We start from the raw sequence: 18,534 nt of genomic DNA, 5'->3' as shown, positions 1-18,534 counted from the left end.
ATAATATAATTATTTAAAAAATAATATTTTGTATTTATAAAGAAGAAGAAGAAAAAATGAAAGATAAAATAATAGATATAAAGTGGATGTAAAAAAATTATAGAATATTAAAGGAAAGAAAACTGACCAGTAAAATTTTTACTAGTGAAGAACCCTTTTGAGAAAAGGAAAAAGAATAGGACAATAAGAACATTTATATAGACTTATAACAGTTGCAAAATCTCCAACACTTTTTAATATGTAAGACGATGTGATCTCTTGCTTTTTCTGTAATCCTTCACACTCTATATTTCTTGTTTACAAATAAGAAAAATTGCATGACTGATAAGTCAGTATGAATCTTTAAAATGCGTTTGATTTTGAACTAGTTAATATTTTTATCATCGTTAAGTTTTCTCCCTAACATATAGTTTGTCTAGTGAGAAGAAAGTTATTTATTCCAACAAGTCATATCCTCACTCAACAAGAGAACCAAATATCTATCTAACGAGTAGGTTATTCCCTTAGCCAGAAAATATTTCTTACAGTTTAAAAAAGGTTAGTTTTCAAATGAAATGAAGGAGTTTCTGAGATAGGAAACTCATCCAAAAACAAGAGAAGAGGATAAGCATGTCGAGAACTCAAGAATGACTTCTATCTTTATTTATTCATGTGTAAGAGCAACTAAATCTCCTATTCATTTAAGGATTGTATATGTAATATATCTAAATTTGGTGTAGTTTTCTTAGATTAAATTTCTTTTATTACTCTTGTGTGTTTTTCTGGATCAGTACTTAGTATTAGCACAAAGATTACAATATTTGTCATGGTTGGAAGATTGTTGCAATTGCAATTAATAGATCTGCATTATTCCTCATAGCTTGTTTATTAATTTCTTTTTCTTGTAATCATACATTTGTGACTAACTTGATTTTCTACCTCTAATGCGCATACATATGTTGTTGTAAAGTTGACTTTAGTTGAGAGGGAGTGGAGAAGGAAGCAATAAAAACAACAACATCAAAGCCACCAATACTTTATAAGGAAGAAAGCAGAAAACGAACAACACTGACAAAGTGAATACAGAGGAAGAAGATTCGTGGTTGATAATGTCACGTGTGAGATTCATGTATTGTAAAGTGTGAGATTCATGTATTTTGAGTTGAGGAAAGTAAACATAGATTTATGTATTGGAAGGTAAAACTAGAATTAAACTGTTATGAAATCACCATTATCTTTGTTAGTTCTCCATATATAATGGTTTTCATGTCTCCTGGCTTGGGATTGTGTGACACTTTTCTCAAGTAAGTAAAATTGAATCTAAAGATAAAAGTTTTAGAAAAATGTATGATTACGAAAGCAGTATAGTAAATAGTGAAAAAAAAAATATTAATTACGTAGCAAATTGAAGAATGGGAAATCAAGTTGGAATAAAATAGCTAAAAAAATCAATACAATTAGAAGATTTGGTTTGGTGGAAAAATTCATCACTCTGAATTTGTCACCAGCCAAAGATGAAGACAGCAATTCGTGTAATTTACCTAACCAACAAAATGATGTGTTTTATTTTATGCAATTCAAGTAGTAAACTATAAAAATGGTGGTAAGTGTGACAATATATACATTGACCAATATTTTCTTTCATTTAATCATACCATGGTTTTCAATAAAATTCGTCAATAAACCTCAGTATCGTGTCGTGATCTATTAGATCCAATCATGAATGCTTTCTAATTTCAGTGGTATAAAGATTAATTATAGTAAATAATCATGAATGCTTTCTAATTTTAATTTCAGTGGTAGATAGATTAATTATAGTAAATAATCATGAGTTATAATGAGAGTGGCTTCTAATTAGATCCAAAATGTTTGTGAATTCTCAAATTCATTGAATTATCTTAGTGCTTTGGCAACTTGCCTACTAAATGCTTCAAGCACTAAACACTATTGAATATTATCTAACACATGGATAATCTTAGCTTAATCTTAGATAATTTTAGGTTAATCTTAGATAATCTAAATGAAAGCATGTTTTTCACAATTGTGTGTGATATCATGGCCTAGTATTAATCTTAGATCATTCATTGTGAGAGTTGTTTTGTTGAAAAGTTAAATTTTAAGGAGATAAATCTTTTTTTTCTCTCTCTATTGTACATGGTGTTTGAGTTTTTTTTAAGAATTTTTGCTTATCAATGGTTCTAATAATGTGTCTTGATCATGTTTGTGTTTGTAGGAGCAAATAAAGCTTTCTATGAGGGATGTGTATAAAGTTATAGAGTTGTTTGGTCATTTTTCAAGTAAAAAATAAAACTAATTGTCTTGTTTTTAAAATTATAAATGTTTTGAGATTATAATTTGCATATTTGAAAATGTTTAAATTGCTGATATTGGTATTTGAGATGCTGAAATCTGGATATTTGTTTGTAACTTACATTGTTTGAATTGAAAAACTTAGAATCTGATCAATTAAATTTTTAAAAAATTGAATATATGTATAATTGACAAAAAAAAATATTATAAATAAAAATAATTTTTTAAATTTGAAAATTAAAAAAAAGTTAATATTAACAATTAAAATATTTTCTCTTGTAACATTTTTTATGATAATCACGTAAAATCTTTATGAAAAAAACTTATATATTTTTAGACAAACCAAATGAATTTATGGGAGTTAAAGAAAAAAAAAAAAAAAAAAAAACTCCAACAACTTATGTACAATTTTGTAATACAATTATCAAATAGCTAAAAGTCTCTTGAATGGATTTTTCATCACATGAGAAGACCCAATCCATATGAAACATTATGAAATGTTTGGATTTAATTATTAGGAATTTATTAGAAATTGGATGAGAATAGTTTAAATTTTGATGTAAGGTTTTATATTCATATTTACTTTCCAACAATTATTTCCTTCTGATATTTCAAATCTGCCTTCAAATAACACGATTTTTCTTTCATTACACGTGTTAATATTTACATCATGGTCATTTGTTAAGTTATTCTAAAAAACTAAAAAGTTACTGATAAAACGATCTTGTAATCCATTGTCATTAACTCGTGTCATCATAATACCTCATTTCAACTTCACATTCACAAGAAAACTTTCTGATTTCAACGTTAGATTTGAATTTGATTAATACATGAATTCATAAAACAAAAATAAATTTATAAAAAATTTGTTAGAATCAAATTTAAACATTTATTAAAAGTTATCATTTATATTATGTAATCTATTAACAAGTGGCAAAAAAAATTTATTAGTAATAAAAGTTTTGATTCTTGAAAACGAATTACACATCAACACTTTGATCTATCAAGAAATTAGAAAGGCTTAAATCCTTAATTGATCCTCATGTTAAGAGGGAATTTTTAGTTTAGTACCCGTTTTTAAAAGTGTATACATTAGGTTCCCATGTTTTGCAATTTGTGTCAATTTAGTCCATTTGAACCATCAATTTGGCTTGAAAATTGCAAATGAACAAGTTATTTTGAGTTAGAGTATGTTTATTAATTGTTTGAAAGTTTGGACATCTTCCAATTGCTGTTACAAACTTGTTTGAAGTGTCATTAATTCACTAAATTGACAGAAATTGACACAAAGAGATTATATATGTTTATATGATATTGGTCTTTAACCTTACTTTTAACCTGAAATTTGAGATAATAAATTTATAAATGTTTAATTTTATTTTTTTCATTTAAAGTAGGACTTTAACTCATTCTTAAATTATTTCAATGTTAAGATATTTGAATGAAAGAATATTAATAAATCATATATATATATATATATATATATATATATATATATATATAAATATACTCGGAATGACACGGTTGTTAAAAAAGTTGTCATTAAAATATGAAAAATAATATTTTGACACTATTTTGATACTGGACACGTGTTAAAACATGATTGAACGATTTCAAATTAAAAAAACTGAGACAAGAACATATTTAAAAGAAAAAAACTAAAGTTTTTTTTTTAATTTAAAATTGTTTAACCACATTTTGACACATGTGCAGTATTAAAATGATGTCAAAATATCATATATTTTTTTTAATATTTGTGGTCCATACATAAATAATCTGAGATAAGCATATAAAGTTTGTTAGCCTGGGGTATAATTTTGAAGAGTGGAGGCATCCAATTGTTCATGATGCGCCACCCTTCCACTTGATCCCTTTTCCGTTCGTTTTCTCTTAGACATATGTTTGTCTTCCTCTTCTCTTTCATTCACAAAGGTAAAGAATGATCGAAGACGAGCGGAGTGTGAAGAGCCTTGGGAATTAGTGTTGGAGTGTCTGCTAAATCGGTAGACCATCCTTGCAACATAGCAAAGAAGAGCAACGAAGCATGCTATGCCACTAAGTAGGAACAGACCCCAAAAGCTTTTTAGCTCAAGTCTGTCAATGCCTTGTTTTGCACCCTCTGAGCTACATGCACTTCTTGTTAGCCATTTGTCATGAATTCTCTCAAGATCACCATTCTCCGAAAGTTTTAAGATGGCAGTCGACATGTCAATTGCCAAGGGAGAGTCTCTTGGGAAGGCCTGTAATCAAACTCAAATTATCAATTTTTTATTCTTCCTTTGAAGAATGAATGTGGTCACACAAAATAAAAGAATAAAAGCACTTACAAAGCCCCATCCCATCTTGGTGAACTCTTGCCCAACAATACCGTATTCACATCTGGTAGCCAGGAAGAGTTCCATGTATGCACGTTCATCTATTATGGCAGTGACACCTCCATTGGCAGCACCATCTTTCAAGGCCTTTTCATATTCTGATGGGGAGTTCAGAGGAACAAGCCTTGATCTGTGTATGTTCAGCTCCTCTGTCAGATAATTTTCAGCAAAGGACCCACTCAGGAAACCAATCCGTTCATCGCTTGTTGCTAAGCTTTCAATTCCCTTAACCGAGGATGAGAGCTGTTCCACAGTTAGGATCGAGGTCAGGCTTGCAATGTAGCTTGAGTTCAGTATCAAAACCACAAATAGCCATATGATCAGCACTAAACGACCAAGGGTGCTCACAGTTTTCTCTCCTGAAAATAAATACACATCTTAGAAACAATCACTTTTTTATTGGCTCAATGTTACTGGGTTTAAAAAATGCCCCAAGGAACTAGGAAAGGAAAAGCTTCGAATTTCAACCACTTACGATGAGAAAAAAACAGGGTTGAAAAGCTAAACCTGCATAGAGAAATAATTCAGATGTCACCAATTACTGAACTTTGTATTCTGTCTCGGTATAAAAGAAACGACCCATTTGGCGAATGATTAATTACCATATAATGGTCACAAACTGCCTTCTAGCTGGGCCTCTGAACTCATCATTTAAGCGACGCTCCAGAATCCATACAACAGCTCCCACAACTAAGAAAAACATTCCTGTCACAAACCACATCATTGGAGTGAATGGTCTCAGGAAAGCCCAAGCACTGGATTTCATCTTCCTTATAGGTGCCACAACAACTAGCCCCGACTCAATATATGGCTGTGTAAAATCCACTATCTTAGTTCGGTTTGTGGTAATGGTAATGTCCCCCACAACTGCATCCAACTCCTACATGCATAGTTTAGATGGAATTTTTATACAATTAGTTAGAATAAGCTCATAGAAACTGGATAACCAATGAAAATTAGTTGTAATATTCACCCCAATATTGATCTTGTTGAGAAGTTTTGCGTTTGGTGGGTTGGTTTTACCATCTCCAAATGAAAAAAACTTGTAGGGAACGGGATATGGCAACAAGCTGAGAGCAGCAGTGAACACATCTATGCAATAACCACCAAACATCTCAGTTCCCTCAGTTCTTGACACAAACTCACGATAACTAATTCTAAGTGGCACCCCAATTCTCAAGGGTTTACCATTGTTGGAAAAAACCCATCCACGTGGGGTTTGAATGGTTTGACCAGGCCAGATGACACCATAGAGTCCATCACCAGAAATGGAATGATTAGGAGACTCACCAGTGTGGAGGCCAGATGTTTCAGACCAATAACCAATCCTCCTAATTCCACTGCCTATCACATTAATTACTTCATACGATGAATGCACCAAGTTTCCATCTTGTCCAAACATCATTTCCCCTGTTAGACCACTTCTGTTCACCTCTAAAATTCTTTTAAGCAGTTTCTCACCATCAAGAAACACTCTCATGCTATCAAGCTCAAAACTTCCCCCCCTTAACATGTTTAGACTTGAATCATTTGAAAATGACAATGTTCCCCCACTCCTGAAAAACGCATCCAGTGCAGAAGCAAGCACCCAAACAGTGTCGTAGGCGTAAAAGCCAAAGGTGTTCAATGGGAAAGGACCCTCAACAGGATCCTTTTCCTTGCTCAGTTTGTTCCAACTAGAACTAAATTTTCTTTTGATTTCTGACTCAGGGGTATACATGCGCAAGGTGATAAGACCTTGGATGTCATTTATGGATTGAGTGGTGAACAATGATGGGTTTGAATCTAATAATGTAGAAAGCCAATCTGTGGCTATCCACACATAGCCACTTCCCATCATGTTAAGTGAACGAGCCACATTCAATACATCTAGACCAAAAGAAGGGTATATATGAAGGACTATTACCCTTGATTGCATTAAAGCTATCTTAACTAATGCACTGTTTATTTCTTCCCGAGTAATGTTACCAGGATTAAGTGTTGCTTTGTGTGATATTTTACCACGTTTCTCTGCTAGCTTATCCCCTAAAACGGACACCCCATTTCTTCCATGATCATCATCGATGTAAATGGCTATGACATCTCTCCATTGAAAGTGATCAACAATTTCTGCCACAGCAGTCATCTGATACAGATCACTCTGTGTTGTCCTAACAAAATATGGGAACTGCAGTGAAGTGAGTGTAGGGTCCGTGGCTGCAAATGATAGGAGAGGCACTTGCATCTCATTTGCTATGTGTGAAATCACATGAGCCATTACTGAGTACTGGGGGCCAATTATGGCCACAGTGTCATTCTCCATCAGTCTTAATGCTGCAAAAATAAATCAACAATGGCTCTTTAAGACATACATATTTTTTCTTACGAAGAGCAAAAATGTAGAGTGAAAAACAAAAAAAACAAACGATGTTTGAGAAGAACCTACAGTCAACGATTCCCAGGAACCCAGTGGATAATTTGGTGTCCAACATTAAAATCTTTAACTCAGTTCCATTAAGAATAGTGGCATCTGAGTTGACATCATCCACTGCAGCTTGTATAGCAACCTTAGCCACTCTTCCAACTGTTGAATTGAAGGACATGAGAGCGCCTACGTTAACAGTTCTTGGTCTTGTAGAAATACTGCTGATTCCCTTTGAAGGAAAGGCATGGTAGAAGATGAGGAGGAAAAGAAGCCAAATCTTTGTCATGGTGTATTGTCCTGTACTGCAAGAACATAAGAAAGGCATAAGTAGTAATTGTTGAATAATCAAAAAACGAAGTTAAGAAAATCATTGCTACTTGTTTGCACTCTTTTTAACTGAATATTTGGACTATAATACTACTTTGCAAAATGTGAATACACAGAGGATTCTCAAGGCTTGGAGTGAAACAGAAGAACACAACACACTTACAGATATCTTTTTTGTGCTGCTTGATATTGAATGCCCTGATAAAGCATGGCAAGGAACCATTTTATAGGAGAGGCCTTAGCTGCTATTAATTAACATCTTCTTTAATAACAATGCCATTCTATGAGCACTTAAATTATAAGTGGCCACTTTCACCACAAAGAGAGATGCTACCCATAGCATTGACGTTGACAAAAGGAATAATACTAACTTAAATTACACTCTCATAAACCTATTTTCTCTATTTTTATGTTTTTAATTTGTTTACTTTGGTATGTACTATACATTTAACATTTGTCCCAAATATATACTTAAATGTATTAAGATAAATAATCACCGTATATTTAAGATATTATTCGTTTTAAAATTTAAAATTTTATTTGTAAAAAATATCTTAGAGAATGAAATGAAAAAAATATATTTAAACTTTAACTTTTAAATAATGTAAAATTATTGAGTATAGTAGAAATAAGTTTTATATATTATTTTTAAAACATGCCACCAAAATATAGTTTAGTGTTAAAAAGAATAACATAAAACACATTCTACAAAAATTTAGATACTAAAGAAAAAATAAAAATGGAAAGGATAATTTTATGAAAAGTCATATCCTCGTAATAAATTTTTCTAACTGGCAGTGTACTAAATACATTTAAGACATGTAATGCTAAGCCTAACTAGCACTGTACTATGCATTCAAGACGTGTAATGATAAATTAAAAAGCATGCAGTCTTAGGTCAGAATAGAATTTTCATTTTTCTTTTTACTCAAAAAATCATGCTAGAAAGTATTTTCTTTCGCCTAAAATATATTATTTAAATTACTCAAACATATTAAGAATAAAGAACTCATAAATCTGATAATAATAAAAACTTGATAAAAATAAATAGAGACCTAATAGAGATGACAATTTCATACTTTTGATGACACACCAAATCATTATGAAGTTTCATTGAACTTGTATTTCTTATTAGGTCAGAGCACTAGACTTATTTGTTTAATAAGTTAACTTAAAAGGCCCTCGTGTTTCACTAATCCATTTCAATCCATTATAGTATTCTATTCCTATTGTTGGATGAAATCATCATGTTGTAAATATACACACAAATTGTGTCAGATATCTCTGAATAAACAAAATTCTTTACTAATTTACATCTCTGTAGTTATCCAATAAAAAAATAAATCTTATTAAATTTGCACAAACCAAAATCAAATTACATTCCATAGTCATTCATTCATGGGGGATGCTGACTGTCGAATAATTTTTCTTCACTTGATTTTAAGGTTGCTCATTCCAACACCCACATTCTCCACACTGGATTCATTTTTTTCGTTTGACTCCGTGCCCCGGAGCCATGGATGTTGCAGACACTGCTGTGCTGTTGGCCGCTTCTCAGGGACGAAATCCAGAAGTGGTAGAAGAAACTCTGAAAATTCATGAGCATCACTCTGCGAAAATTTGTATCTATCAACCAACAATTTGCTAAGTGGCCAAAACTTTAGTCTTCGAATTCTTTTCAGATCGCCATGTCTGTCAAAGAAATCCTTCGATTTTGCTCCAGCAGTAGCAACCTGTAACAATGCAAGATTAGATTTTTCATGATACCCATTTCCATAAATAATAGACAGAGACAACTTCTACCTTCCGAGGCATCTTTCCAAGGAGTTCCATCATCAGGGCAAGGTGATCCTGAAAGCAACATAGCACATAGTTTAGATATTCCACTTGTGCAGTTTTGTAAGTCAAGCCAATCACACCTAATAAATCCTTAACCAGTTCTGGAATAACCAAAGAATTTGGATGAATCAAAGAATAATAAAAGGAAACAGTAGCAGAGTTCATAATGGTGACTATGATTCAATAGCAGTATAGCACAACTGTTTCGATACAATCAGAAATCAGTGATTACAAGCATGAAACTCAATTTCATCCATTACCAATAGAAAGGAAATATAAGGTATAAAGTCTATAGTTTAACAATTATCATAAACACTGTCATCCACTCATAAAAGATAAGGAACATAATTTAAATCATAATAGGGTACACCAAAATCATTATACCTCATCCTCACTAAAACCTTGTCCAACTTTGGGCGTAAATAACATATCACCAGTGGCAAGCTCAAAAGCAATGCACGCGAAAGACCACATGTCAACAGAGAAGGAATAGCCAGCCTGCAGTATTACTTCAGGAGCTCTGTACTGTCTTGTCTGAATTTCTTCTGCAAACTGCTTGTCGGCCCAACAAGCATTTCCAAAATCTACCACCTTGCATCTCACATCAATCCCATCTAGATTTCTCACAGACTTTTGATCTTCTGTTCCTCCTATTGAGGCTGTTCTTCCAGAGATTTTAGCAACGGCCCTCCTAGCTCTTCTTTTCAATTTTTTCTCAATAAGACTAGTAACTCCACCATTTATGCTTCCCTCAGGCCTCTCCAATATTGGACTGACTTCAGATTTAACAGGGTCTTTTGCAGGATCAATGGTAGAAATCAGAAGAACATTTTCTGGTTTTAGGTCAGTGTGGATAATACCATGTTCCCTATGCAAATAATCCAAACCAATCAAAATGCAATGGCAGATCTCCCTAACTTTATTCAATGGAAGACCTTTGTACCGGTTATACTTTATTAGACGAAGCAAGCTATCCCCAAGAAACTCAATCACCATGCAAAGGTGCTGACCATTAGGACCTGCGTGCTTAAAGTGATCAATCAACTGGACAACACATTTTGAATTAACATCAACGCCATCAGAAATGGATGCAAGAACATCAATTTCATGAAGGGCAGCCTGAACAAATTGGGCCGCACTTTTCTGAATCTTAAGTGCAACATATGCCTGAAAATCCAAATTAAAAATTAGAAAACAATTTTAAAAAAAAAACACTTTTTCACCAAAACAATTAAAAAACTCAACACTAGCTTAGAGCAAAATCAGCTGGAAGTTGGAACACAAGCAGACCTTTGAGGAAGATTTTTTAATTAAACATAAATACATGAAAATTTAGATGTATAAAGGGTAATATACTTGGATCTAGTTCATAGCAAGTGCCAAAGGGATTGTGCTACTGCGAAAACACCCCTCCCGGATATACAAAACAGTGTATAATGCTACATGAAGTGAGCTTCAGTTTATCTTACCATCTTCTATTTATTCTTTCTATCGGTTCCTATTCAATTTAAGCAATTAGTCAGATCCCATCACCATAAAGAAGTGATTTAATGGTAGCAGAAGTTCTGGATCGATAAACTAGTGAGTGTATCTATAATAGACTCACAAGTTAGTCTCTAAGTTAAGTATTGAATTACACTAAAGTGTGGAGTGTACTTTACAGAATAAAGTACGAAGTTATACTCATTGATTGGGCAAGTCAAAAGTTGAAATTGAGATAATATAAGCATGACACGAGAATAACAAAATATAAAACTGTTACAAACTGCTACTGTAATTTTGCCCATCAACTGTTACTTAGAGATCAAATCCGTCATAGCATTAAGCTTTGTTGAATTAGAACTGATACACACAAACAACAAATCCACGATAAAAGTGTTTCTATATGCAGTTAACCCCAAACAACAAAACTAATACACATAAACAAAAGACACCAGATATTTGTGTTAAAAAGGAGCTTAACACATTTACCAAAGGATAATAACACTTACAAAACATTTTTTTTATAACATTTGAACATTATTTACGTGTGATTAGTTTACACTGTATTTATGATTACTGTTATTGACTATGAAGTAATTTTATATCAATAATAAAATGATACTGGTGTTCAAATATTATCAAAAATATATTCTCTAATTATCATTATCGTATCAGCGAGAACCTGACAAAACAAAGAGTAGCTGCGAGCAGAGAAATCGAAGTGTTCCAGGTGGTCACGTGTACGATGACGCCATCTAACCATGTTTGTTATCACAAACATGGAAGGTCCGTCAGGCATCTCTGACACGTGTTAAAAAATACAGATGCCAATAGAAGAAATGGCACCGACATGGGAAGATAACAAGATTCTTCAACACATATATATCGCAATTTGATTCGTTCAATCATACGTTACCCTTAATATTTATCTCCCAATTTGATCCGTTCAATGAAATGTTACCCTTAGTACATAAACCGACAACACAAATACACACATTAGGCCGAATAACCAATGTTTCTATAGTACAAATAAAGGAAATATTGGGAGACAGAAAAACACCAGAAAAAATATTTCACTTAAAACCTCAAATTATATATTTAAACTCTCTCTCTCTCTCTCCCACAAACACACACATACACATTTTCGAGACCACAATGAAGCAGAAAAATGAAAAGCCTTTTAACCCCTACATAATTCAAAGCAGACAAACATGATTGATGCAACACGAAAAACAAGCACAGAATCTAACAACCGCCCTGCAGATTCAAAATTGATTGCGATAACAACAACAAAATCGTATCTCAGTATCTGAGGTTGACTACATGGGTCACCTGATGCTACTCTCAGTTCCCCTAAAAACTAATTGCTCATAACTATTAAGGGGGAGGGGGGTTCAACAACTTTTCACCTCAAAACACAAATCACAAGACAAATCAATCTCAAAAAGCAAAACTTGGGATAATTCAAAAGAAACAACCCCTTTGGAAGGAAGTAACCAGAAAATGAACAGAAGAAAAAGAATGAAAAAGTAAAGAACGAGGATCAAATATAACATACAGATGTTGAAGTATCATAGGCAAGCCAAACTGTGGAAAACTGACCCCAACCCAGCTTCCTCTGCGCTATGTACCTGCCGCCGGCGAACTGATCGCCGATTCTGACGGCGTGGTACCCCCCTTTCCGGTAGGAGTCGAATCCCTCATCGTCCTCTTCAGACCCAGATGAAGAAGAACACGACATCACCTCTGATCTATGAAAAAACTTAAACTTTTCCTTGAAAACAACAGTCCCAAATGAATGATCCTTCTTCTTTCTCTGTCTTGTCACACCCGAGTTTTGTTGTGCAGTTCTCTTTGTTTTTAGATTTTAAATAAATCCCCTTTTCTTGAACCCAAAATTTGAAGCTTTTGTTTCGGAGATGGGAGGGTGTGTGTGGCGTTCTCAAATCAGGAGTCTCTCTCTCTTCAACAATCCTCCACTTTTTTCTCTCTGTTTTCTCTTTTGCTTCCTGCAATGTTCTCTAACGATGTGTATTTTGTGTGGGTCTTGCATTTTCATACGGTTTGGTTTTTTGTCCCTTTTTTCCGAAATTAACTGTTTCTTGGTCCCTTACGTTTATACCCTTTGGCATCTGAATATTGTATGAACAGTCGAAGGGCTTTTGGGGAAGATAAGTAATTTGGATGTTATTTTAGGTGGGGAGGAATAATCAGAGTCCTGAAAAAGAGTTGTGAGTTGCTGCGCTTTCCTGCGTCACCCATCTGCTTCCTATCTTTATACTTTTGCCCTTTTCCCTGCTTTTTCCTTTTTCCTTCTCACCATGTGCTACTGCTTCTTCTTCAACATCTTCTTTTACCCTCTGCAAATTCTCTTCTTACTTCATCACACCTTAGCCTACTTATCTCTACTTTTTTCTTTTCATCTTTTCATTCACTCATACGTTGGAGTGTGTAACAAGTTTTTCACAATTGCCATTATTAGAAGACTGTACGCTCTAATTCAGTAAAATTTATTTACTGTTTATTAAGTAAAACGTGTTGAGAGTATTTGCAAAGTGGTATAGATATCTGACATTGCCAAACTTGCAAATCTTAAAGGTAGTTTTAAAAGGTACAGAATGAGATGCTTTAAGTCTTGAGTGACTTTGCCGTGTTTGGCAATTAATGGGTTTAGGTTAAAACTTGAGTATGGATATAATCTTAGTAAAGAATGTATCTTCAAAGTAGTAACATCCTCTTGATTTTTGAAGGGACATGAGATCATGAAAGCCAAAGAATCTCTGCATTTAATTTGTTCAAGCAACTTAAGACAACTTTGTTGTTAACTTTAAAGAGAAACTGCATTTGCATGATAAATTAGTACAATATTTTTGTACAACAAGTCAGAAAAAGATGGCTAATGGCATAGATATATATAAAAATTGCGATCTAATGATAATAATAATAATAATAATATTAATATGACATTTATGGATTATCGAGTTCTCCATTACCACATATGACATTTATTCTTTTTATTTTTGTTTTCCATATCCACTTGGGTGGATGATTCAAATATTAAATATTAATTACTATCATTATTTATTTAAAACAACATTGTTAATTTTTTAACATGTTCTCTACTATTATTTCTTTTTCATTTGTGATAGCTCATAAACTATTATAAATTATAAGTAGAAATGGTAATACAATTGAAAAAATGGTAGTAATTAATATTACGTCAAAAATTTAAATGAATTAAATAAATTAAACAAAAAAGTAGATAGATGAAAAAAAAAAGAGTACTAGAAAATAATTATTTGTTGAATTTTTTTTAGAAATACAATTAATGTATTCTATTAATTATAAATGTGTATAAAAAGCAACTGCTTAAGAATTAAATGAATATTTGCATGCTCCTTAAAAATGGATATTCATATGTTTTAATAATTTTAAAATTAAAAGATATAGTTATTATTCTACCGTAATGAAATTATTAATAAATTACAGTAATAAATATTTTCATTAATACAAGTAAATTCTTTCTTTATTAAAAAAGAATACATTAAGTAATGAGAAGAATACATTTTAATGTACAGGACAAAATATAGAAATAACTATTCATTGTTATTAATGTTTAGTTAAAGACATTTGGCTTGAGAATTTATTTATGACAAAACGACTTAGATTAATCGAATGGGTATTTAATTTCTTAAATTTAACTATCATAAATATATATATTTTATTTAATTTCTTAAATTTAACTATCATAAATATATATTTTTTAAATAATTGTCAATTAGGTATTGTATTAAAGATGTATATGATGTTGTTATGAAAAATACTTTTTGGGCACTAGGTAAGGATGATTGTATTTAATCTTTGGAATGATCGTTGGTGTTATAACAATTGTATATCTAAACTGAATAAAATTCCTTGTTTTTACAAAGTAAGGTTATACTCTATTGTTTGTTCAGTCTAGACAAATAGTCATTATAACTTTCCTTCTTTTATTGTCAGTTTATGTGATTTTTCTTCTTTAATGATTAATGAGATGAAGATGTGCCTTGTTAGATTAGATTTATTGGTGTGCTTTCTCAAAAAGTTGTAAAAAAGTTTACTCTTATGTTGTGGAACATGTGGATTGGGGAACATGATTTGATTGGATAAGGTGTTTCCAGCTAAAACTTTAGTTCTTTGAAAGTTGTTGTATGGTTGTTTATCGGTTGATTTCGAGGTTAAAAAAACGGAACGATTTTATACTTTATATGTTCTTTGTGAGGTGGAAATAATTCAATTTTTCTCTCATTTGTTCTTTTATCATTATGTTGTTATATGATTGTGACACATTATAAGAAATTATTAATTTACCTACGATTATTTGCATACAAATTTGAATCGATAGGTAAATTCAACATTATATATGGATATTTACCAAATGATTTTAATTTGTATGTAAGTCATCGTACATATAGATTTAAATGTGTAGATATGCTTAATGGTTGAAGGAAGTTTTTTAGGATTTGTAATTTTCTTATGTGGATTTGGCTGTTTAGTTTATGAAGTCTCATTGTAGTCCTTTATTTAAAGTGATTAAAGTGGTTATCATTACTAGAGTTATTTGGATTATTTAAAGGATTAGAAATCACAATAGGTTTTAGGATCCAATTGCATTTATTTCAGTTATTTCACAAATTAAAGAGTCGGTGAGTATAACTAGGAATAAATCTAAGTCGGTACCTTCTTCAGTAAAGAAATCTCGATTCCACACCAAGCTCTTGCACAAATTGTAACTGCCTCCTTTCTTCTTCTTCTTCTTCATTTTATGAGGCTCCAAGCTAAGCTTCTACGGTTTGTTCTAATCTGCGTTCTCTTTGTTGGCATTGTCACTAATGGAGGAATTTCCATTTTCGGAATCCGCAACTCCATTTTCTGCATGTGCATTGGGTAAATTAGTATTAAATAAAAATTATTCATAAAAAAAATCATCCAGAAATGGAAAACAAAAAGAGAGAATTCCATAGCAAAAAAAATTAACCGGTTTGAAGAGGAATCGATCTGATAGGTATGAGAGGGGAGCAAGAGAAGACATCTGCGGTGGCTGGTGCTGAATCATCGAAGAGCAACGTATCGTCTTCGTTTAGAAGCGAAATGTTAGCAACGGAATCCGGAAACCCCAATACTGTGAAGCCCTAGCAATGTGCAACTTGCACTCTTCCCTCACAGTCTCGTCCCTGTCCTTTAAGCGGCTAAGATCGATGACCGGAAGCTCACAATCCTCGGCGGCCACCAAGAGACGGCGTGGAGGCGTGTCGATGGCGTGGATGCTCCGACTAGTGTGCGCAACGTGGAGGCTTTGAGACGGCGTAGAGCGCGGTGTGTTCTATGCTCTGAGATGAGACCAAAAAATGCTTTGCGCAACAAGAGATTGAGATTGAAAAAATGAAATGGTGAAGTGTACTGCTGTGGAAGAAACGAAATGGTAAAGAAAAACTCTGCGGGGTCGAGTTGGAAGAAAAGTTGGGCGAGTTTGAAGAAATGAAATGATGTGCGCTGGACTGCGAGATTGAAAGGGGTTTTGCGCCTAATATGATAGGTGTTTCAATATCTATCATAATGTGTTTTTTCCATAATTTCAATTTTACCACCGCATTAGGTGGCCTTTTACCTATCATAATATATGTATCTTTTATTACGAAAATGCCACCGCTACACCTATTATGATAGGTGGATTTCACCTATCATAGTATCCCGTCATGGAATCCTATTTTTCCACTAGTGTGTCTTTTGATTTTTTGCTAAAATTTTTCAATATTTAAACTATGGAGGGTAGGGTGGTTTCCTTTATGGATGTAATATGACAAATTATATCTGATAATTGACTTAATGTGAATATTGATGGTGCAACTAGAGGTTGTTCTAGTTTGACTTCATGTTTTTGTATTTTTAGAGGAAGTCGAGGTAAATATGTGAATAATTTTTTTTTCTGTTTTAGGGTTACAAACATCTATTTATTTTGAGTTTATTGGGTCATTTATGCCTTTGAGCATGCTTGAAGGGAGGACTTTCAGTACAATCTTGATTCTTCTTTAATCTGTCATGGTTTTTTCGGATCAGCGAGTGATTTTTTGGAATCTTAAAAGAAAATGGTGTCTATGCTTGCATTTTTTTAATTCAAAGTTTCTCATGTTTTTCATGAAGGAAATCATTGTACTTAAAGTTAGCTAATTTAGCTATCATTCATAGAGAACATTATAAGTGATTTAATATTTTCATCATGGATTTATTGTGGTCTCCAATGCTTTGTATTTTTTTATTTTTATTTTTTAATAAATTTTCGTATGATGGCAAATGGTTAATGGACTTTGGGGTGTCAACTTATTTGAGATATCAAAGTTCATAGTGATACCTAACATGACCTTATTCCAAAGTTATAGAAATAAATTACTTAAATAAAAATACATTTTCCTATATTTATTAATTTTGATATTGTGTTGAAGAAAAATATATGATATAATGAATAATACATGAAAATAATTAAAATACATACATGTAGTAGCACTAGTATAGGGAAAAGATTTGACACCGGTTATTTTTGCATTTTTATTTCGGTTCTCCAATCAAAGCATATATCTAGATGAGGTAAAGAAAATGGGACTTTAGACTTTGATTTTTAACTGAAGCATATTATTCATTAGTAGACTTCAGTTATGGAAGAAACCAAAGTCTATATATGAAATAAAACAAAATAAGTCGAAATTTTTAAATGCAAAAATGGCGACGAATTATTTAATAATTTGAATTAATATGTGAAATTATTTTAACGCAATGGCGAAGAGAAGGACATTTGAGTTGCATGGGAAGTGAAGAGAGTACAACAACAACAAATTTGCATTTTGTAAAGGAATGGCCAAGAGAAGATATTGGCGATTAGAGGTGTTATTTGAGTCCATAGCCCATGGGTTGGCTTTGACCCCTCTAAAATCAAGCTCCATTTTTCTAGGGGTGTTGCTCCCTCCACCTCCCCAAGTGCTCCTCCACCTCCCTATTATTTTCATTTTATTTCAAAAATACCCTACACCTCCCCACTACCTTTAATAATCTTTCTCTTTCTCTCTCTGTATTAATGGAGCATTTACATGGCTCACTAATGGTGCATTTACATGGCTCAAATTTGAACTTATGATATATTTTCTTAAATAAGTTTAATTCGATTGTTATTCAATATATTTTTTTTCTTCAAATTACTTAATAAATGGTAAAATTTTATTCTAAATTTCTAGAAAAATGTTTATATATATGTGTTTTTTTTTTAATTTTAATATCTATAATTTTTAACATTATATTATATTTTAACTTACAAACATATTCGACTCAAAACTTGAATAAAGTATTTAATTTATTAGATAAATAATATAAAAATATTATCAAATACTTAAAATATAAAAGAAAAGTTATTTGTTAAAAAATTGAAATTTATTTAGTTTTTTTGTCATTATAAAGTTAATATATAATAATAATATAGTTTTCTCTGAATTTTATATTTTGCAGTATATCACAAATTCAAATATAAACTGGTCCATTAATGTAGAGAGAGAAAAAGAAAGATATTGAGGATAGTGGGAGGTGTAGAGTATTTTTAGAATAAAAAAAAATAGTAGAAACATATAAAATATTTTTGAAATAAATAAAAATAGTGAAGATAGGAATGAGCACTTAAAAAGGTGGAGAGAACAACACCCTTTTTCTAGTTCAGTTAATAGGAGGCTTTTTAAAAGTCCTAACCCCAAAGCCTCATGTAAAATAGATTTGGACTGGGTTAGGATGGGCCTTAACCCC

General features: G+C 32.2%; 2 protein-coding genes across 2 annotated transcripts; both read right to left on the bottom strand.

Annotated features, from left to right (window-relative positions):
* Nucleotides 1-4,044: 4,044 nt before the first annotated feature.
* On the bottom strand, nt 4,045-7,581 carry LOC106767298 (glutamate receptor 3.6). Its single transcript, XM_014652154.2, has 7 exons — nt 7,559-7,581; nt 7,090-7,370; nt 5,638-6,977; nt 5,267-5,544; nt 5,140-5,171; nt 4,617-5,023; nt 4,045-4,529 (listed from the first exon to the last, which is right to left on the bottom strand). The coding sequence occupies exons 2-7, from the start codon at nt 7,352-7,354 to the stop codon at nt 4,089-4,091; spliced, it is 2,763 nt and encodes a 920-aa protein (XP_014507640.1). The 5' UTR covers nt 7,355-7,370; nt 7,559-7,581; the 3' UTR covers nt 4,045-4,088.
* Nucleotides 7,582-8,576: 995 nt separating this feature from the next.
* LOC106765512 (probable serine/threonine-protein kinase sky1) lies at nt 8,577-12,727 on the bottom strand. Its single transcript, XM_014650167.2, has 4 exons — nt 12,275-12,727; nt 9,619-10,401; nt 9,199-9,246; nt 8,577-9,128 (listed from the first exon to the last, which is right to left on the bottom strand). The coding sequence occupies exons 1-4, from the start codon at nt 12,455-12,457 to the stop codon at nt 8,826-8,828; spliced, it is 1,317 nt and encodes a 438-aa protein (XP_014505653.1). The 5' UTR covers nt 12,458-12,727; the 3' UTR covers nt 8,577-8,825.
* Nucleotides 12,728-18,534: the final 5,807 nt, after the last annotated feature.

Source organism: Vigna radiata, chromosome 7, assembly GCF_000741045.1.
Source record: "Vigna radiata var. radiata cultivar VC1973A chromosome 7, Vradiata_ver6, whole genome shotgun sequence".
NCBI classification, from domain to species: domain Eukaryota; kingdom Viridiplantae; phylum Streptophyta; class Magnoliopsida; order Fabales; family Fabaceae; genus Vigna; species Vigna radiata.
The sequence above is the reverse complement of the archived record's forward strand: the minus strand, read 5'-3'. Positions and strand labels throughout refer to the sequence as shown.